Raw genomic sequence first — 23,393 nt, 5'->3', positions numbered from 1 at the left:
CCCGATCAGAAAACACGGAACCTACTGCTGAACCCGCCCAGCAGGCTGCAGACAGAAATGCAATTCTACCTGATGATTTCTCATTATATAACCCGATAAGTTAAACCTATGAGGACGAAAAATGACAAAACTAATAAATATAAAAATAAAATACACATATAAATGTATAAATATGCTTTGATCATGAGAAAGGCAAAATTATTTTTACTTGTATTTATCTATTTATTTGTGTATTTTATAATTTTTTGGTGGGTTTCTACTTTTATTTATTCATGCATTTCGATCTCTGTATGTTAATCAGGTGGGTGGTTCTAACATTTATCTTGTAGAAAGAAAGAAATGTAGAAATACACAAAAATTGGTAAAATACACAAATACAGACATACAAGTTCAAAAATAGAATTAGCCTTTTTCATGAGCAAAACATATTTATTCATTAATTTAGACATTTATGTGTATTTATTTATGTTTACATTTAATTTGTTGTTTTGCCATTTTTCATCCCTTATATAGTCCCACAACTGGACAGATGTACATCCTGTAAAGCAGGCCTGGATTTATAGGCTACTTTCATCTTTCGTGCTCTGCCTAATACATGTTACTTGAGTCCATTAGATAATTGTTCTAAAAACACAATCATTTGAGAATTTAAAAAAATAAAGCCAAAATAAGTAATAAGGATATGCACAATTTTAATTTTTTTTCTTGAAATAGAAAAATATCTACCACAACATATATAAAAGGTAAAAGAACAAGGCCACCAGCTACAGGATTCAATTACATGTCACATCATCATAAATTCATCTGTTAAAACCTCTGATCATTTTGTTAGAAGTAATTTAGTCTTGATGCAATGTAATATCAAATGCGGCACATTCTCTTCATAATTGAATAGAATTTGAATTAAATATATTTTATTTATCCCTTGCAGGGCTCCACTGCACACATTACAAAGGTTAAATATAACAAGTCTCAAACTAAAATGACAAAATGACCCAAATTTGCAACCTCCTCCAACCCCAACAATGTACAAGATAAAATATAAGCATAAAATAAAGATTTAAATATGCATTTATATAATATATAAAATATATAAGATAAAGCTGCTTTTGTTGCAGAGTATGGCAGCACTTTTAAACCAGAAATACAGAAATGATCAAAACATATTTCCAAGATCAAATCCTCCAAATTATGACGACCGTTTCGTTTTGGAGCCCGAATAAAATATTAACATGAAGCAAGAATTATTCATTTCAAGGTGGTGACTTAAGTTTTGTGTGAAATATAAGTTGTTGAAGGCACTCAGAACATGAGCTGAAGAACTTGTTACTCTACTTTTGTGGTTTCAGTTTGATTTTTATTCCATTTACTCGTGTAAATACAGTTTGATGCCACGATGTTCATTGATGGAAATATGAGGCTGATTGCATTGTGGTTTCATTAACTTGTGGCTGAACAAAGTTCAAGATTTTGGCTTCTTTCATTGAGTCTGAAAAATTCATAATGGTACAACAAAATGGATAAAACCTTTAACCCTGGGTAAACGAGGCTAAAACCTTCCACATTAATGTATATCATGTGACTACGGAGAAACACTATCTTTAACAGTTCATGTCACATGATGTTTTATGACAAATATGGTCAATGGATGTTACTTATCCACATTTATGAGACTGAGAAAAATACACATCCTTACAGGAAAATTGTTTCTAAAGCATCCCCTAACAACATAGAAGAATGAAAAAATATAATCTTCAGTCATGAAAGATGTCATCGAAAACTGCTTTCCCACTACTGAGCCGTGCAAAATCGAGGCTTTAAATGTGCTAATTGCTCCGGGGCTTAATTCAGTCAGAGTAAATAAATGTCCAGCCATCGCTGCCCCGCCATCACTGGCACTTTAATGAAGAGGGATTTCTGTAGTATCTGGATTGCAAACGACAGGAAAAAAAAATCTTTTAGGTGAACAAACTGAACTGAATCACTTACTGAAACAATCTGCTGGATTCGCTGTTGAGCTCAGCTAAACTGAATCTAGCAAAAAGTGCACGAAACTGAAATAATGTGATTATTTTTCCCCCAACAAATGACTGGATTAAATACCCCTCCATCCTCGGAGCAATCAGCTAATGAAGGTGGAGGACAGACCTCACAAGGTCAAAAACACAAAGGCCAACCTTCTAGTTCCCTTATATTCTAACAGACTTAGTTAAAACAGAGCTCAATGTTGTGATGGAGGGAACTGAAGAGCTTCTTCCCTTTAGCTGCATCAGCATCAGGATCGGTGCTCCAGTCATCAAACGTACTAAAATAATATACAAGTGAGAAAACAGAGTCACGTGATAATCAGCCAACACCAAACAGTAAACCTTTTAAAAGGATTTAAGAATGATTTAAAGCAGCAATCATCTCCAACATTATTTTCCTCTTCAGAGAGCCTGAGCAGAGCAATTCTGGATCAAATCTTTTAAATAAACTTGATACGGTACACTGAGAATAGCAGCTCTGCTCAGCACGAAGCATAAGCAGCACAAAGGGAATGAGCAAATAAACCATTGAAAGAAGAAGATCTGAATAACTGTGAATCCCTGGTATCTGTGACAAATGTTCACAGTTTTAACCAAAGCAAAACTATATTGAAATAATAAACCCCTCTGCCCTACCTCGACACTGCCTCTCGTGCTATTAAACCCGCTTGGTGGTTAGAAAAACATGAGGCCAGAAATCCTCAAGCACTGGAGGTGAGAATAGAAAACTGTCTAGTTTCGGCCTGAACGGCTCACATTGGCTTAATAGTGTTTAATGGCACAAGTTTATCTGAAGAAGGCAACATCTTCAAGACTCTTCACACGTCTTTAACAAATCCTCCAGGAAATTAATCACTATGGCCTTTCCCTCTTCCTGCTCCCTTCCCTCCCCTTCAGCCTGCAGCTCCTTCAGGCGGATGCAGGTCTGCTGCAGACCTCCAAGCTTCTGCTGAGGGGGGCAGCCGTCCCTCTCCCTCTCCCGGTCCTGGTCCGCCTCCTCCCCTCCCTCCTCCTCCTCTCTCAGATATTTGACCACATGCACTTTGATGTCTCTGCCCTGCTCTCCGGCCAGCGACGCCCCGAGGGTGGGCAGGTCCTCCGGGCGGCTCAGACTGAGCATGTGCAGGAGCGCCTGCACCAGCGTGTGCCGCAGGCTGGCGCTGTAGCGGAACTCCAAGAAGTCGTTGGTGTCCTCGCTGTTCTCCAGCGCCGTGGCCAGAGAGCGCCACACGCAGCCGAACTGCTCCGTGTCGCCGTAGCAACCGCGGCGGGCAGGGACCGCCAAGGCAGCGGCCGACTTGATTCGGACTTTGAAGTTCTTGCAGGAGGTGATAACGTGGCAGAGGGAAGAGAAAGCATCGCGGGACCACGTGGCTGACTCTGACCAGAAGATGGAAACAGAGAAAAGGTGGAAACATTTTACAAAGAAAACTTAATCAGGATTCATCAGTGTTGGAACAAACAAAAGAAAATAATGTAATATTGAGAAGTAATATTGTTAATAATAATAATAATAATAATAATAATAATAATAATAATAATGTATAAGTAATATAAAGTAATAGCTTAATATTATATTAATTCATATTAATATAATATTAATTATTATAATATAATAATATTAATATAATGTTAATATTAATGAATACTATTATTTTTTATTAATAATATAACGTTAATATTAAGTATTATTTTTTAATTATTAATATTAATATAATTATAATTGTATTATATTGATATTATTAATATTATATTAATATTATCTTCTTGTTATAATATTGTAATACTGAGAAGGTCAGCGCTGTATAAAAGTAATGAAAAAGTCTATAATTTTCTCGAGTTCTGATGGGAATTTAGACACAAATAAATGCTGTGAGTAAGTACTTACCGAGTGGCAGGGCAGGATTTCTGAAGGCATTCCCCAGAGCGTAACAGGCGTTCCACCTGACCTTCATGGTGGCTTCTGATTGCACCGTTTTCACCAGAGCACGGACTGCATCCTCCAGAGGTTGCTGGAACACAGACCGGGTCATCTGAGTCTGGCGCAGGAAATGAAGCAGGTTTCCGAGAGCTCGCACAGCATTCGACTTCACCTGGAGGAGTTGAAGAGAGAAAACGGGTTCACAATGAGAGGGAAATAAATAATTCAAATGTTGTTAACTCAAAACAATCTAATACCAATAAAGAAATAAATATTTTTAATATATGCATGTTATATTTGGATACAATCAACCAAAATCAATTAATAATTCAGGTGAAAAGAAATCCACATGTTTGTGCTGTTCTGTCAAAGAGCGTGGATCCTCTCACCCTGTCTTTGTCAGCTGAAGCTCGGGTGGCTGCCTGCAACATTTTGAGCAGAAGCATGTCGGAAAATTCTTCTTGGAAATCCACACCCACACTTTGCCTGATTAAAGAGATAAAAAAATATTATAATAAGGAAGTCTCCAATAACAGACTACAGAGAACTCTGACTATTACATTTTTACTGTAGTTACTTTTGCAAAAAATTACCCCAACATTGTCAGATGTTTGGGTTAGATGTTTCACTCACACACCAAAAGAAAAAAATGTACAGTTTATGTATCTATGAAAAGTGATAATGCAATTAAACAAATCCAAGCATCACAATTATGGAAACAATTATGGAAAAATTATGGAAAAGATTCTGAGTTAGCATGAAGGTAAGGTTTGATCTGGGTGTTTTCAACCATCTTCTCATTTAAAACCTGTGTGAATAGCTGATGATGTTTTATTCTGACATTTAAGTCCTTCAAGTATCACTGGAGAATCATCAAATGTATTTGTTCACTACTGTCTCTTAAAATAACAAAACCTGGTAAGTTTATTATTCCATTTGGACGATTGACGGTGCGCCACGCCGCCTTACATGTTGATGATGAGGGTGTCCGTGAGGTTCCCCAGGGACCAGGCCGCCTTGGCTCGGACGTTGGTGGATCGATCATCGAGGGCAGCGAGGATAATGTTAGCAGTATCTGCTACAAACATTACATCCTGAGAGGAGAATGTGGGTCAAATTTGGTTTTCATCACTAAACCTGCCTATTACCACCTGAAAAAACATTGCTAGAATTAAGGGGTTTCTGTCTAAACAAGACATGGAAAAACTTATTCATGCATTCATTTTCAGTAGGTTGGATTATTGCAATGGCATCTTTACAGGCTTTAACAAGAAATCTATCAGGCAGCAGCAGCTGATCCAGAACGCTGCCGCCAGAGTCCTTACAAACACCAGGAAACTGGACCATATTACACCGGTCATGAAATCACTACACTGGCTTCCAGTGAGTCAAAGGATAGAGTTTAAAATCTTACTGCTGGTCTACAAAGACCTGAATGGTCCTGGACCAAAATACATGGTTGATCTGTTAGTTCCTATGAAGCTCCCAGACCCCTGAGGTTCATCTGGATCTGGTTTGTTCTGGTTCCCAAAAACCAGAACCAAGCAAGGTGAGGCAGCATTCAGTTATTCTGCTCCTCACCGGTGGAACAAACTTCCTGTAGACCTGAGGTCTGCTCCAACTGTAGATCCTTTAAATCAGGGCTAAAAACATTACTGTTTACTGAAGCGTACTCTTAAATTAAATACTTTGCACACCTACTGTACTCTACTGCCCTTACTTTTTTAACAACTTCTGCTTATTATCATTTTACCTCTTTTCTTATCATTTTATTTGTTATTTAAGCATGCTCTTAAATTCAAGAACTTGTTTCTTATTATTTTACCTCTTTTCTTATCATTTTATTTCAATTTAATTGTTATTTACTGTTTAATTATGTCTTGCCGCTTTTAATGTTGATGTAAACTTTACATCAATTCAATTCAACACAAGGTAATTCAAAATGCTTTATATTGTAAAGCACTTTGAATGACCTTGTGTTGAATTGTGCTATACAAATAAACTTGCCTTTCTCAACATTTTGCAGAGATGAAGCTCCAGACAAAAGATTTTAGTCACTTTATCAGTACGTTTCCATCTGACGGTGAACATACGCACCTCTCTCAAACACGGGAACAATATGTAGACTCCCAAAGCTCTGACAGCCGCCGTCTTCACCACGTAGCTCTCGGTGTAAGTCAGCCCCAGCAGCACGGTGACGCACATCAGCTGAGTCTTGTCCTTGAAAACATCACATAAGCACTTGGGTGAAGCTCAGTTTATGCTCTGGACAGAAACACGAGAGCTGATGAAAGGGCCACTCACGGGCAGCTGGGCAAAGGCCTGAGGCAGGATGGAGGCGAGCGCGTCACAGGCACTCGCCTGCAGCGTGGGATGGAGCTCGTTCTGCAGCGCTCCGTTCAGCGGCCCGCTCAACACCTCCGTCCAAAACTGCACCACCTGCATCGTGTAAACAATGTTTCCTTGAAGAAAGTTTAAACTGGAACCACCTCTAAAGTGAGATTTCGGAACTTTTCTGACGATAGCAGCTACAAACGCTAAAAAAAAGCTGATATAATACTTTTCATCAGGAGTTCAGGCCACTCAATTCTCACCAGATTAGTTGCAAACAACATACTTCCAACTTTGAAGATATGACCATATTCCCTCACTGTGTGCAGAGAGTCCCCACTGGTTTTCAGACATCTGTACTAGTATGTGATCATCTTAAATGAGACTGCACACAAGGACAGATGGGGGGGTTCACTTAAATGCTTTAGAATTATCAAAGAATATCCATTTTAAAATTCCCCAATTAAGGCTGTGCGATTAATCGATTTTAAATCTAAATCGGATTTATTAATCAAGACGATGTTAAAAAAAGGAAAATCGGAAAATCGATTTTCCTTTTTTGCAGCTTTGCAGCATTACAGACAGAGCTCGTCTAGTCATCTTTGTTTGGTCAAGAAAATTGTAAATGTTGTCACTTTACTAAACTCAAGGAGGATTTACAGTATCTTTCAATTGCACTTCATTCCCAATAGGGACATTTGTTTGCTATTTTTCTTTAAAAATAAAGATAAAATATTTGAAACAATTTATTCCATTGTCTTTTGTAGTTTTACCCAAAAAATCGAAATCGAAAATCGGGTTTTCAGAGAAAAAAAAAAAATCGGGATTTTATTTTTGTCCAAAATCGCCCAGCCCTATCTCCAATATAACAAGGATAAGACTTTTTTTTAAAGGGTTTAACAAATGAATGTACGTGTGGACTTGTATAGTTTTGGGCTCCTCAGCAAACCCTCTGCACACAATAACCTAAACGATTATCAATAAATAAACAAAAAAGCCCTGCAACTCTGCATTTTCTTCACTATTATTTATTTATTTATTACCTAAGAGTTCAGCAAAAAAACTGTGTTGTATATTTGCTTATAACCAGTAACATTCTTGTGTCCGTTTTTCTGTTCTTTTATACTTTTAACTCCGGTTGATCTTGTTAGTCATGGTGCAGCAGGATGTGCTTCCATCGGTGGCTTGATGAGCGCAGTAACACATACACACTGTAATAATTTTTAAATGTATTAAACTCAGTTGCTTAAAAGCAGATGAATTGTGATGCACCAAATAAAGTGTAAAACCTGCACTTGGGTTGTTTTTTTTTTTCTGCATATGTGTTGGTGGTTTGTAACTTAATTCAGCAGAACCTTTTACAGCCATCTATATATGCATTTTTATTTCTTGCAGCAGATGTTAGTGATTTCCCACTTACTTGGCTTATGGGAACCCTTGAGCTCTCGGGAATGTTGTTTTCAGTTCTGTACTGCAAGATTGTTCCTGTGCCAAACTCCTCCAGGAGCTAAAACAAGAGTAAGAAACAAAAAAAGACATTTCTAAACAGTAGCAATACATTATTATTCACAGTTTGGGAACACGTTTATTCTATTCTATCAGTGCTGACATACAGACGACAGGGCCCTACCTTTGCTGCATGCAGCTGTATGGAGGAGTCGGCCTCACGGAGGCAGCGAGCGCACATTTGCCCAATCTCACATAGACTTGTTTGAGTTAGAGAGAAGTAGCCACGCACCAGATGGGACAGGACCTGAAGGAAAATCAACACACCTTAATACTTTAGAAACCTGGGGGCGGATTCACAAAACATTCTTAAGAAAAAAAATCTTCTTAAGTGTCATTTTTTTCTTAAGTTCAGTCTTAAGAAGAAAAAAGAGAAGAAGTCATATTCTCCAAAAAAGTATTTTCTCAACTTTCTTCTTAAGAAAAAACTTAAGAATAAATGGTATTCTTGAAATAAAAGTTCTCAAATTTGTTCTTGACTTTTTTCTTAACTTTAAGACAACCTTGACCTGTCTTAAAATTTCTTCTGTGAAAAGGTAATAATAATAATAATAATAATAATAATAATAATAATAATAAATAAATAAGCCTCTAATATCACCTTTTTCAACACATTTTAGATTAGTAGGTCATAGTTTGGGGATATACTTTGTAATTAATTACACAAAGAGCCTGTTAACTGTTTGTTAGCATGTTAGTTAGCATGGTAGTTAATTATTATTAATTTTCCCCAATAGTATTTTTTTTCACACATTAATCTCATCCACCATAACCTTGAAAAGTTCCTGCATCTCTTTTTCTCCTTCTCCATGTTTAGTGAGTGACTGACGGTTAAGACCCAAACTACCTGTATAAATGTTGTTTGTTGGCACGTGCAATGCAATGACATATTTTAAGAAGTTCTTAAGTAGGAAAAATAAGAAATTCGTAAGAAATGACAGTTCTTAAGACGGTTCTTAAGAAAATATTGAGGAATTGCACTTAAGAACTTTCTTATGAACTTCTTAATTTTAGATCTTAAGACCTTTCTTAAGATCGTTCTTAAGATCATATTGGTGAATCTGGCCCCAGATCTTTCCTTTGTTGTTTCCATCATCTCTCACCTGTAGAGCTTCTAAACGGACAGGAGGAGGTTCTAGAGCAGCTCCGCCTCCGGCTCCCTCTCCGTCCGAGTGCTCCTCTCTGGGCTGCGTCACCAGCGACACACACAGCTGCAGCAGCCAGGGCGGCGCTCGCGCCTCCTCCACCGGCGTGTGAGGGCGGTGGGGCGAGTGGGAGCAGGAGCTCTGCTTGGAGGCGGGTTTACGGGCAGGCGACGCCGCGCCGTTTCTGTGCCTCCAGCTGAGAGACGACGAGTCCTGTGGTGTGAACGAGCCGGAGTTGCCTCCGCTGCCGGCGTCGTCCGGCTGCTTGAGCAGAAGCTGCACCTCTGGAAGGGGAGCCTGGGTTGTGACCAGAGATCCGTACAGGGTCAGGATCGACACGCGTACGTTCACATCTACAGGCAACGAGAAGACGGGCAAACAGGAGTTCACTTAGCTGACCTGCTCATCTGCAAAGTCACCTGAGCTCAGCGAGTGTTTACAGACCTCTGTGGCGCACGTAAGGACGAATGTGCTTCCAGAGCTGGCTGAGCAGACCCGGTCTGAGCCGGTGGTAGGGAGCGTTGGACACCAGGAAGGCCAGGCACTTAGAAAACCAGAGAGAAGATACGGTAGGACTTCAGCAGTTTATTTTACATTTATTCTCCCTTTAACTCAAAGTTTGAAGGGTGTAAAGCTTGAGTTATGGTTCTGTGTCAAAATGACGCCGTGCCTACGGCGTGTGGTTTGCGTCGACGCAGACCACACGCCGTCACTGACGCCGTCACTGACGCCGTCATTGACGTGCACCTCCCGAAAATTGTAACTACGCGTCGAGGCGACGCAGACTACACGCAGACGAGAGGGCTGTGATTGATTTGCTTGGTAGCATCGCATTTCCGGTTTCCGGTTTGAAGCAGTCGTGAACTTTCAGCGCTCTTTTCTTCGTGTGTGTGATTTTTTTTGTTTTGTTTTTTTGCACAATAGTTGTCCTTATCTCTTTGATTCACTGTGACTGGAAAAAGTCGGATAAACCATTCTGGAAAAAAAATCGCTAACTAGCGGACGAAATGGAGCGATGGAGAAGTCCGAAGGTTCACGACGGCGTCACGGCGACGGCGTGTGCTCTGCGTTGGTTTGATGCAGAACCATAATTCAGCCTTAAGTTTACATGAATCTACTTTACTTAGTCGGACACTTGTAGTTATTTCCTTCAAAACTCCAACAGATTAAACGATCTTTACGACAAACAGCAGAAAACAAACACAGCGAGACGAGCTGCTTCTATCCAAAAGGTTGAAAATCCAGTTTTTAAAAACTGATGAAAACTACTGTATATAAATATCACTGTGGCAACTAATGTGTTTATTTACGCAAAACTGCAAGAAATTTAAAGAAAACTTGTAATCATGTATATGACGGCTTGTCCCCATAAACCGTAAATGCTTGGAACATTTGTGCACGTCAGTTTTTTGGGGGTATATGTGACCAGTTATTTGAAGTCTTTGATTTAGCTGCGTTAAATAGCAACTTTGACGATTGAAAAAGTAATTCTTTTTTTTCCCCCACTTTACTTAGTCCGACACTTAAAATGTAGATAAATATTTCCTTCAAAACTCCAACGGATAAAACAATCTTTACAACAAACAGCAGAAAACACAAACAGCCAGACGTTTTCCATTGTCAGAGCTGTTTTTAAAAACTGATGACAACTACTGTATATAAATATCACTGTGGTATCTAACTAATGTGTTTATTTATGCAAGAATGCAAGAAAATTAAAAGATTGAAAGAATGGTAACTTGCAATCACGTATTTACATGTATATGATGGCTTAACCACGTATGTTGTAAATGCTTGGAACATTTGTCATTTTTTAGCGTCAATTGGAAGTATTTGATCTAACTGCGTTAAATAGCAACTTTAGCGATATAAAGTCATTGCTTTTTTTTAAAGTAAATAATTGTCAATTATTTCAATCTTGCAAATCAGTTTTTAAAAAGCCCAAGTGCCTAATTATTTCCCTTGCGGAGTCCTCTGGTAGCAGAACTGATGTGCAGGCAAGTAAAATAATTACACAAACAACAAACTCAGTTGCCTACTTGTGCATGAGGCTTAAAAACAAGTACATCTCTAGCCTGAACCATTTCCTGCCCAGTGGCTCTACTGGAAACCCCACGTTGTGTTGCAGAAGCAGAAAATGCACATAAATGATTTGGTTCAGGCCTGGATGCTATGAAGGACAGAAAACTAAGAGAGCAAAGCTTGTAATCACAGCAGTAACAGCACACGTCTCCATACCTTTACGACCTGCGTGAGCGTGTGAGGCGACGTCTCAGCCAGCAGAGCCAGACTGAGGCCGCGGTGCAGCTCCCGCACAGCCGTCGCCAGCGTAAAGGAGAAGGGCGTGTAAGAGGTTCGGGGCGACGCCGTGTCTTCAGCAACAGCCAGGAACTGGCGGGAGCCGTCCAGTATGGCCGACAACACCGGCAGAGCACACAGCCGCACCTGAAGGTGGAAAAACGACATATTCAGTATGTGTTTGTTAATACAGGGTCTGCATTGACGTCACTTTCCCACTGGACCAGCCCCCTTACTCACACTGAGGGGCAAAAATGGCTGAAACGGGATAACAGCCGATTATCGGCTTAAATTAAAGGCAGTTGGACTTGACAGTGACCCGTACAGTTACCCCAAGAACCAGTGGTCCATGGACATTAATATTTGGCCACGAATCGAGTTTCCTGATATTTATATGTACTTAATTTCTACGCCGGGGAAATACACGAAGCAAAGCTTGAAGGCTTACAAAAGTCTTGGTCCGACTTCAAGGCAGGATTTGTTATAGAATTTAAAGTGATGAGGACGCCGAACTTTATGATTTAACCGTTTAACATTAGCTACCCAAAAATCCCACATTACCTGATACAAAATGGGAACCGTAAATCCACGTTTCGGTGCCTGGAATCCAGTTGTTTCTGTGAATTGCAGCGATCCATTTGTCTCTCTTAAGCTTATTTTTCAGCAGTCTGTAACGATAAATCTGATTTCTTGCTAAATCTATGAGTACAGTCGATCGCACAACAGCTCTTTCCCATTTTAGATGTTTTCCAGTTGCTCAAACTGAAAGTTTACGCTGCCACTCAGTCTTTCCGACACTCAGTCTCTCCGACACTCAGTCTCTCCGACACTCAGTCTCTCCGACACTCAGTCTCTCCGACACTCAGTCTCTCCCCGACACTCAGTCTCTCCGACACTCAGTCTCTCCGACACTCAGTCTCTCCGACACTCAGTCTCTCCGACACTCAGTCTCTCCGACACTCAGTCTCTCCGACACTCAGTCTCTCCGACACTCAGATGAAGCTGTACCTTTGGGGAGGGGTCCTTCAGTATAATTGTGAGAAGAGTAAGAGGCGGCGCTCCTCCGGTGGGGAAGTCGGGGATGAAGGAGGACCAATAACCGTACAAAGCCCTCTTCTCTACAGCTTTTACTGCAGCCAGCATACAGTGCAGAGCCCCCTGACGAACACGGGCGTGGTTTAATCTGCAACGGCAGAACGCTGCAGTGTGAAAGGACGCTTTTAAAAGGCTGTGTTTGCATCGGTGTAACGCTCTCTGTACCTTAATTTACTCTGTGCGTTTCCTTCTGGGTCAGAATACTCTGAGTCAGAGCTGTTCAGCCTCCAGGATGGGTAAAGAAATGAAGCTGTAGTTTTGGGCAAGGTATCCGCCTCCTCTTTGCCTCCTTCTCCTCCTCTCTGAGATGCAGGCGCTTCTTCTTCTCCATCATCTACTTTGTTCCCCTCAGTTTTTGTCTTCTTACCCTTTCCTTTGGATTTCCTTTTTTTATTCTTTGAAGAGACAAAATATCTCATAAGTGATTTTTTTTTTTTTTTTTTTTTTTTTTTTTAAACTGATCCGAAAAACAAAAAGGTTTATCTTACTCCTGAATTTTTTCCTGCAACAGCTGCATCTTTTGGTGGTTCAGAAGATTTTGGAGGTTCAGCAGGTTTTGGTGCAGGAACACCTTCATACTGTGGAAGAGGTGTTGGGTAAAGCACCGTTGGCCACTCAGCAGTCATCCCTGGAGCTCCCTGGAACATGAACCTCTGTGCAAAACACCAGGAGGAGTTCAAGGTAAATACATAACCAGCATGACATGTTACTTCAATTAAAAGTAGGGGTGTAACGATACACTAATCTCACGATACGATACACAATATTGAGGTCACGATAACGATACGATATGATATTATAGCAGTATTTTTTAAACAACTTTGCATGAGGAACATATGACTAGAAAAAATTGTCTTTTATTTGAAAGACACAAAATACAAAACAATGCTGTGCATTTGCCTTATTGTTACAGTTTGTAATGCTTTATAACTGTTTAAGTTTTAAAGAGAAAGCCAGGCCAACCATTTTCCACAAACTGAACTAAAAGTAAATGGCAGGTTTGCATTATGCATCTTCAGTTTCATACAAGTACAAATATTTAGCCACAAACTGAATAGTTTCTCTCATGTATGATTTGGCTTTTTTCTTTTCCAGAAATTTAACTAAAATTAAATAAATAAATAAAAGTAAATAAATACATACAATTTTACATCATAAAACAGATTGATTCATGCTCACCTTATAAGTGTCAGAGGAGATTTATTTTTGTTAAGGTTATTTTGGTAATTCAGGGTTCATTATTTTATAAATATATTCTTTATATTCTGATGTAAATCAGGGACTATAATGACACTAGGCAGTTTATCTGTAGCGCTTAGTACGTTTTAGATTGGGCGGAGTGATACAGCACGAGGTGCTGTGTTGATGTTCTAAAATCCTACGCTGTTGAGGGACATTAAAGTACACCGAACTCAGCAGAAGTTGCCCCCGTGTTTATCCTACTCACCACCCCAAAAAGGTTTAATTTAATAAGGCAAGGCTTAACTCTACACCAGACTTAAAAGTTCAGAGCTCAAAACCCCCCAAGAGTGCCGTGATCAGGACCGCAAAACGGGACTAGTTTCTTCTGAGCGGAGTCAGATTTTGGTCCGCGCGGTCGTGGTCGGATGCGCGTTACTAGTCAACACAATAGATTAATATTAATAATCCAATATCGCGATACACTTTGTCACCTCCATGACACGTTTCGTAACGTTTTTGTATCGTGAAATTTCGTGGCACGACATATTGTTACACCCCTAATTAAAAGAAAATAAATCTGGCAAACAATGGCCTAATTTTCCACCTTAAGTGCAGCAAGCACAGATCCAAGCTCCTCTCCACTTCCGAACTTCCACTTCCCAGCTGAGAAACAATGCTGAAGCCCCTTCAGTGCTGCTTGGACCACCTGCTCAGGGGACACAGAGGAAAGTACCATTCAGCTATCAGCAAATATATATATTCATTCTCATTGAATTTCAAGTGCAGCACAGTAACTTTACCAAGCAGTAAAAGAGCTCGTCTGTGTTGGGAGGCCTGGGTGACTGCAGTGTTTTCAGGAAGACTGTGAAACAAACGCTTCTGTATTGATCATCCAACGGCGGCTGACCAGGAATTCTGTAAAAATCCAAAAGCCAGCACAAAAATGTCATTCAAACGCACCGACCACAGACTGAAAGCCAGTATTCTTAGTTAGGGAAACATTATGTTGGATTTTTAAGGAAGAAATTAAACTTAACTAGCCAATATGATCATATTTTTTTTAGTAGCAACTTTTTTCTCTCAGGTTTCTTCTTCAAGGGGTCACAATATTGCCTCCATAAACAGATTGGCATTGGTTTTACATCAAATGCTCTTCCACACAGAACCCTGCCCATTTATCTGGGCTTCAGACTGGCACTATGAGACATTGGCTTGTGTCCCTTTAGAGGTTTGGGAAGTGTGTTTATTCATAATTGTTCTACTTCTAGCAACATCGACTCAATAACTGTGAAGCTGCATCATTGTTTGCATGCTTTCGTGAAGGTCGGACGAGCAGATTCAGACATAAAATATGCTTTTGAAATGTACAGTCATTGGTCAAAACAAGAAGAAATATCCAACATTTAGATTCAAAGCCGTTATAAACTGTTACCTGAGACAGATGTTGGCCATGCAGGTGAGAGCAACACGGCGCAACTCCATATTTGGCTGAGAAGGAGAACTGTACTGCAGGACGACTCCCTCTTCACCCAATACGTCGCCGACAAGCTGTCGAAAAAAAAATAAAAAAAAGAACGAATCTCAGCATAATTTAACATAATATAACAAAACCTAATTTACTCAACAACAAACTGTAAACTGATACGAAGGATTGTGTGCATGTGGTTATTAAATTATAATTAAATTATTTTTAATTATTTATTGGTTTTAATCAGTTATTTGTAGGGCTGGGCGATTTTGGAAAAAAAAAAATCCCAATTATTTTCTCTGAAAACCCGATTTTCGATTTCGATTTTTTTGGTAAAACTACAAAAGACAATGGAATAAATTGTTTCAAATATTTTATCTTTATTTTTAAAGAAAAATAGCAAAAAAATGTCCCTATTGGGAATGAAGTGCAATTGAAAGATACTGTAAATCCTCCTTGAGTTTAGTAAAGTGACAACATTTACAATTTTCTTGACCAAACAAAGATGACTAGACGAGCTCTGTCTGTAATGCAGCCAGCTCTCTTCTTCTTTTCCAGCTATATGAAAAAGAGAGAGGAAAATGGATTTTCCGATTTTCCTTTTTTTAACATCGTCTTGATTAATAAATCCGATTTAGATTTTTAAATCGATTAATCGCACAGCCCTAGTTTTTTGTTTTATTTTATGTTGTGTGTAAATGTTTTATATACTATAGTATTTATCTATTTATCCTTTTAGGACTGACTGATGGCCTTTTTAATTTCGTTGTTATATAACAATGACAATAAAGATCTAATCTAATAATTTCAAGAAAGAAAAGGAAACAGGGAGGGTATATAAGCTTATAAATAGGACTGGATGAAGACGTACCTGGTGACACTGAGGTCCGTTCCCGTACACCACCGTGGAGAGGGCCAGGAGCACGTCCGTGTGCGTCCAGGTACTGCACTGTTTCAGCGCCGTGGCAGTATAGTTCACCAGCACATGCAGCGTCTGCTCGTCCATTATTACCTTAACAAACCAAAGTAGAGCAAAAGTAAGAAAATGGCAACTTTGTATACTGTTTCAGATGATTATAAAATCATAAACAGTCAGTACAGTACACTTGGTCGTGTAGGCATTACTAGTGCGGATGCTTACCTTTAGTTGGTTGAGGAGATGATGCACTAGCTGGCAGAATTTGATGACTAAATGTTCTTGAGTGAGAGGAACCAGAGAGGTGGCATGCTTCAGCAGGATACACACATCCTGAAATTGAACATTAGAAGTTAAACTACAAATTAGACTTGTACTTCTTGAGATCGGTCACTTTTTGTCATCCTGGTCTTCTCTCGGTCTCGGGTCTCTCCAGGTTTCGGACTTGGATAATTGAGATGCCGTTTCCACCAAGGTGACAGAATCTGGTGATCAGCAGTTCTTCCTCTTGTTAATGTACAGTTTTGTAAACTATTTGTATTTTGCATTTGATTTAATGTTTTGGTGCATCTGTATTTAATTACAGTTTTGTGTTTATAGCGGCCTTGTTTGAATAAATATATGAATAATATTTGCATATTGTTGTGATTGATTAAGCATCAGGTCTATTTCAGTGATGCTGATATACGGTGTAATCTGATATTTAAATCAGTAACATTTACTATCCATTCCTTTTCTGAGGTGGAGGGGGGTGTTGGAGCTGGTTATTCTGTTAGAGGACTTTGGGACTAGTTAGTAGTCGTGTCAATCCTTAAAAACACTGGAGTCAATCCTCCAATAGTGTAGAAATAGCGGTAGTGCAGTCGCCACACATATCTGATCTCAGCTGATGGATGGAAACATTTATAGTGAGTTCAACATCCTCATCCACTTCTCTGTGTTATTGTGCTGCAGTTGAAAACAAGCTCATATGGAAACTAGCTGAACCAGGATGATGTTCTACAACTCATGCAGGATGATGAATAACTAGGTTTCTTTTTGGTGTGGGTCTGAACTGAACTAGTGGTCTCTTGACTACCAGTCTACTACAAATGGGAGCTGCTGTGTGAAGCTCTTAAGGACCCCTTTACTAACACAGACTGAGCCTCACAGTGACCAGACCCCCATCAGTGGTGAGTATTCACCTCTGGCCGGATGTTGCTGCAGTTGTCGTAGGTCTTGTTGTAGTTCTCTGCCAGCAGCTGGTCGAACAGCTGGTTCACCTCCTCCCTCAGCTGGCAGGACTCAGCCCGCAGCCCGGCCAGCCTGCGGGCGCAGCGGGAGAACTGCTGCTCTGCGTGGGACGCGGCGTCCAGCTCCGAGCCGTGCAGCTCTGGGCCGTGCAGCTCCGGGCCGTCCCCCAGCGGGGTGAAGGGGGCCGCTTCGGGGGACAGAGCCACGGGCGGGAAGGCAGCGACGCCGCGGCGGCCCGGGACCGGCGCCGACACCTCACAGGGAGCCGCCATGCTTGTTTCTGGCGGGGGGAAGCGGAAGCAGAGACACGCCTTCTTTTTTTTTTTCTTCTTTATTGAACAAAATAAAACAACATAGAACGCATAGACAACATAGAACAGTAATTAAACATATAATATAATAATAATAATATATAATATATATATATATATATATATAAATACATATATATATATATATATATATATATATATATATATATATATATATATATATATATATATATATATATATATATATATACATACATACATACATACATACATACATACATACATACATACATACATATATACATATATATATATATATATATATATATATATATATATATATATATATATATATATATATATATATATATATATATATATATATATATCAACAGAATTTCCATCACAGCTTCTTGCTTAACTATCAGTCTTTACACTACTGATCTCTGTAAAAGTTTGTCTTCAAAAGATGAGTCATCATAACACAATGTGTCAGTGTGAACAAATTTATTTAATGTTTCATAAATACGTGACTGCTGTCTTGAATATTTCCTGGGAGCTTGTGCACAGATTGCTTCTGGATGAAAAATAAAGGTGTCAGGGGACTGATTTCAATTTATTTTGCTACAATATAGAAATACAGTGAGACTAATGCAGAGGGCAGTGCCAAGCCTGGGAATCTCACAGCAGACTGCAACAGCTTATATAAGACATGGGAGTTGAGGCTCTGGAGAACTTCTTTTTTTGTAAAGATGCATTGCCAGAGAGATTTTTGCAAACTCTAACAGTGTTCCAGGATGACAAATTATTCCTTATGGCTGTAAAATATACATTGTAAAATATACATTTCTTATTTATATATATATATATTACTGTTATGCAGGAAAGGGATATTTGTTTTATTATATATATATATATATATATTCAGTAGTCCATTTCTAATCAGCACATCCTTATCTTTCAACATCCTATGTGGACTTTGTCAATTCAGGTGACAACTGAGTCCTTGTGACTTCTGTTATATTGTTATATACCCATCACTCATGTTTCTTCAAGTGTGGTAAGTGGATGCTAACCCCGACTACCTTTCCCACCCCTCATCTCAACAGAGATGGAAAAAGCTCAGAAGAAGGCAATCATGATATACATAGCAAATACAGCCAACCTAGGGTTAAATAAAGAAGTAGGGAAGATGTGGAACATGAAGGCAACACCAGTGAAGACTGGTGTAGACTAATACAACAGAAATAAAGCTCAAAACGATTCTGGAAAGCCTCTTTTTTTTTTTTTTTTTTTTTTTTAATTTTGTAATTAAACATCTTCTCGTATGGATGATAGTATACTTCAGAGGATACAGATACAGAAGAGTAACATGTTCAGTTTGCATTCCTTCATCTCCAATTTCTTGTAACTGTGATATAACACTGCTTTATATACTAAAAACCTTTCAAATCTATTTTAGTTTTTTAGTTTTTATTCCATGTAAAGTGTTATTAAGCACTCATTACATTTTGTGAAATGTAAATGACTCCAGATAATGAAAGTTGAAGTGGTTCTGAAAAAAGGGGGTAAGCACTTGGTCCTTACACATTTGAAGACACTTTTACAGCCATAATGACACAATAAATTCCAGGCGGATTTTTATTACTTAGGTAATAAAAGGTTAAGATCAGGGGTAAAAAGCTGCTGGTGTCATGAAAATTGTGGCTGCCACATGTTCGAGGATGTACTCGGGCCCTACTGCTCTGTTTGAACCTTTGGACTCTGGGTTGCCTGCTGGTTTGCTTGCTCCCCCCACTCTGGTTCTAGTAATCAGGGGCTCAGCCATCCATCCCTTATCTATACCCGCTATAGGGTCACTTTGCAGGGTCACGGGCAGTACTCGAGTTGTAAAAAAAAATCAGGGGGGATGGTGGATTTTATCATATGGGGACAGATAATTTGTGCTGATTACAAATAATATAATATATTACAAATAATAGCACTGGCCAAAACACCTGCAGAAATACTGCAGGAATGACATAGCAGCAGTTAAATGCAGCCTTCTGTAAGCTTTAAATATCCACTGGGCTTACATCAAATACATCAAAACACAACAATAAAAAACAGTTTTCTGAACTTATCAATATGACTCTGTCCTTCACAGGATAAGTAAAATGGATCACTGCAAAAACTCAAAATCTTAACAAGAATATTTGTCTTATTTCTAGTTAAAATGTCTCCTTTTAGTAAAAAAATCTCATTACACTTAAAACAAGACTCATCGCTGGAAAAAACAACAATTTTCACCTGTTTCAAGTAGATTTTCACTTGAAATAAGTAGAAAAATCTGCCAGTGGAACAAGATTTTTTTGCTTGTAATAAGAAGATAAATCCCACTGGCAGATTCTCCTACTTATTTCAAGTGAAAGTTTACTTGAAACAGGTGAAAATTGTCAATTAAGTTATTTTTCTGGTGTTATTTTTCTGGCGATGACTCTAAATATTGAAATAGCAGTAAAACCACATTCATTGATGAAATTACATAAGGGATGGAAAGGGGGGATGGCAGTTTTACAGGGGGGATGATTTTGACCATTTTTATTTCAGGGGGGATGCCATCCCCGCTCATCTCAACCCCAGTACTAGTCAAGTGGGTCTGCTGGAAACTATCCCAGCTCATTTTCAGGCGAGAGGCCGGAGTTCACCCTGGACAGGTGACCAGTCCATCGCAGGGCCACATATACACACAACCAGACACCCTCACACTCACACCTACCAATTTAGAATCATCAAATAACCTACTATGCATGTTTTTGGACTGTGGGAACCTTCTTGCTGTGAGGCAACAGTAATAACCACCTCACTAGATTCATACTGTATTTGCATGGACCATGGACCATGCAGGCGAAGGTTTATGGGCCCTCTGCACCATCTAGTGGCTCATAATTATACTGTAATGTATTAGAAAATAGCAGTTTGGATTCCTGCCGATGGAACTGATGTTTATTTTATATATGAAAAAAGGGGGAAAAAGAGAGAAGAATTGAAGACATAGGTTAGGAAATATTTTACTATTTGGATTAAAAATGTGACTCATAGTTTTGTTTTTTGTTTTTTGCTTTCTTCGTGGAGGATGGTTTGTTACATTTGGATCAGGTACTATACTGCAGCATAGAGTAGTGTGGCAGTCTGAAGAAAATGGTTATTGGAAAATCAAATCAATTTATTGAATATCTGTAGCTTTATTCAACAGGGAAGTTGAACCTTTAATGTTGGCATCAAGTAAACTTATTTAGCGTTAAATTACAAAACAAAACACATTGATGTTCATCTAAGTATGATTGCGGAAACATTTCGAGCTATACTACTGAACATAGAGCAGAAAACCTGAAGATATTCTAAGTGGACTGAATGTGACAAACAGTTCCCCTTTCAAAGATTTTAATCAAGTTAAAAAAAAGTAAATAATACACACTAAAACACATTTACTCAAGCAAAGGGAAAAAAAGTTGAAAGTTATGATCCAATGTATTTACTTACTTAAATTACAGATTTGTCATATTGCAGATCACTTGAATATTTAGATGTTGAGAATTTATTTTAAAGTAAAATAACATTTGATCACAAGACCATTCAAGTGTGTCACCTTCTTCCTCACAAGACATCCTCAAAACAACAAATGAGATTCATGACATTGAGACACTTCATACTTTTGAAGCCAGAGTTCAGAATATCTCAGTAATTATTAGATAAGTTAGGTTTTTCACCTTGTTTATTTATTTATCTATAACCACTTGGGTACGATGGATGATCATTAATTAAATGTGTCATTAATTAATTAAATGCAGTTTTACATTTCATGATTCACACGCAACACGAAATCATTAATTAAATGTGTCATTAATTAATTAAATGCTGAAGTAATAAATATATATTTTTACTTAAAATGAATTGTATTTTAATTAATTAATGACATATTTCATTCTAATTTTAATTAATTAATGACACATTTAATTAATGATATATTTCATTCCCATTTTAATTAATTAATGATGTATTTATTTATTTAATTTTGGCACAAAAAATCCTCCATACAATGGGTAACACATTATTTTTTTGTATATTGCAAAACATAAAACTAAACGATATTTGTAAAAAGTGAAATAACAATGTGTTTTTTAACGGTGATGACATAATACATTCAATGATATTCAATGAAGTGTTTTATTAGGTGATGAGTCTTAGGTGGCCCGTGGAATATATGAACCATAAGATGAATAAAAATGAGTACATTGTACATGATAAGGCATATTTAAGTAAGGGGAAAGTAAGAAAAGACTTATTTACAAACCACCCTGAAAATTCAGTAACATCACCCCAAAAAAGAAAACTAAACATGGACCAGAATTCAAACCCCATATATTAGAACAACAACCTAAAAAAAATAGAGAAGTTAAGAAACCCAGGTTTGTTTAAAGTTTCAACAGAACTCAATATTACAATATTAAATTCAGGTAGAAAGACACCCTGATTTCCCTTCATGGTCAACGTAACAATTTCAAAATACTTGTTCACTCATGTGGAGCATGATTGGTGTTAAAAGTTTTATATTGACTTTTAATTTGTGCAGACAGTTAATAGAGATGAGCTAACAACGGAGAAAAATTCATATATGTCTTTGACAGAAGACAAGATGGGTTTTTTTTAGCTACAGCTCTTTAGTTGAAATTAGGTGTATAAGTAGTACTTTTTAGAGTTTTGGGATATTACTTAGTCTGATAGGAAAGATCCAAACACTTGACGGATATGACAAAAGACAGCAAAGAGCGCAGCGAGTATCCCAGAACTGAGAGAATTGCAGTTAAAATCCAAAAATTAACAACTGTTCCGAGATTGAATAATTTATTACCAAGTTCCTGTTTTCATATTTCTTGACAATGATGTTGTTTTATGATGTGATCTAAAACACACACATTTCAGGGTCTTTAATTACTACAGAAATGTTCACCATTCTCTTCTTACTCCCTCCAGGACTGTTTTAGATTTAGCTTTGTTTTGCACTAACTTTGTTCTTCCTGAAAAGTGCCAATGCTCTGATTTTGATCTCTTTTGTTTTCAAGGAATACACAACAGGATTAATGCAAGGTGGGATACAAGAAGCCAATGAGAGGCTCAGGACTCGCTGGTCTGGGTCAACAGCCCCCAAATAGAAGCCAATTGTGAAAATGACCAAAAGGGGAATGTAAAATATAGCGACAATGATGATATGCTCTGCACAAGTGGCCAAAGCTTTTACTCGTCGCTCTAAAGTTTTCATCCTGAACACAATCACTAGAATGCTGACATAGGACAAAAAAATGAAGGTGAAGGGCCCTCCAATGAGTAAAACAGCGAGCTAGGAAGCTGCAGACCACTGCATAGACATAGAGTAATCATTACAGGCAAGTCGAAACACAGGTGCATAATCACAAAAATAACTGAACACAGAGTTGCAAAAAGACAGTCTTGTCATGATACCTGTGGTAAAGGCTGTAACTCCCAATGCAAAGCACCAGGTAATGCCGATCATGCAACACATGCTCCGCACTGGAGTTGATTGCGTTTTGGCGTAAAGGGAAGCATATAGCAATCAGACGGTCATAGGCAAGTATAGTGAGTGCATATGACTCTAGTGACACAATCATATAATATATGTACATTTGGACCAAACTTAAGTTAAATGGAATAAAGTTATCCTTGATGAGAAATACTTTTATCATGCTGGGGATAGTGCATGTGTTCAGGCATAAATTGATTACTGCAAGGTTAATGACAGCAAATAATTTTTGAGTGTGTAAGCAATGGTTGACGGCGACTATGTAGATCAGCAAACTGTTGAACAGCACCGTAACCACGTAAACAAACGCCAGAAAGATGAAGTAAATATTTATGAAAGGAAATTACTCAAATCCAACAATGTAGAATCCCGGAGGATGAATGATGTCGGAGCTGTTTAACGCAGTCCTGAGAAAGGACAT

General features: G+C 38.5%; 1 protein-coding gene and 1 pseudogene across 1 annotated transcript; both read right to left on the bottom strand.

Annotated features, from left to right (window-relative positions):
• Positions 1-672: 672 nt before the first annotated feature.
• heatr6 (HEAT repeat containing 6) lies at positions 673-17,394 on the bottom strand. The gene is made up of 20 exons (XM_061739764.1): positions 17,074-17,394; positions 16,115-16,222; positions 15,845-15,985; positions 14,938-15,053; positions 14,306-14,420; positions 14,110-14,211; positions 12,812-12,976; positions 12,489-12,718; positions 12,237-12,411; positions 11,169-11,375; positions 9,375-9,474; positions 8,889-9,283; positions 7,910-8,032; positions 7,700-7,786; positions 6,253-6,387; positions 6,046-6,168; positions 4,918-5,042; positions 4,338-4,434; positions 3,916-4,120; positions 673-3,407 (listed from the first exon to the last, which is right to left on the bottom strand). Exons 1-20 carry the CDS (start codon positions 17,392-17,394, stop codon positions 2,836-2,838), a joined length of 3,642 nt encoding a protein of 1,213 aa, XP_061595748.1. The 3' UTR covers positions 673-2,835.
• A 5,026-nt stretch (positions 17,395-22,420) lies between these two features.
• LOC133460173 (olfactory receptor 2AT4-like) lies at positions 22,421-23,393 on the bottom strand (annotated as a pseudogene).

This window comes from Cololabis saira, chromosome 14 (assembly GCF_033807715.1).
Source record: "Cololabis saira isolate AMF1-May2022 chromosome 14, fColSai1.1, whole genome shotgun sequence".
NCBI lineage: Eukaryota > Metazoa > Chordata > Actinopteri > Beloniformes > Belonidae > Cololabis > Cololabis saira.
Note: the sequence above shows the minus strand (reverse complement) of the source record. Positions and strands in the feature narration are given on the sequence as shown.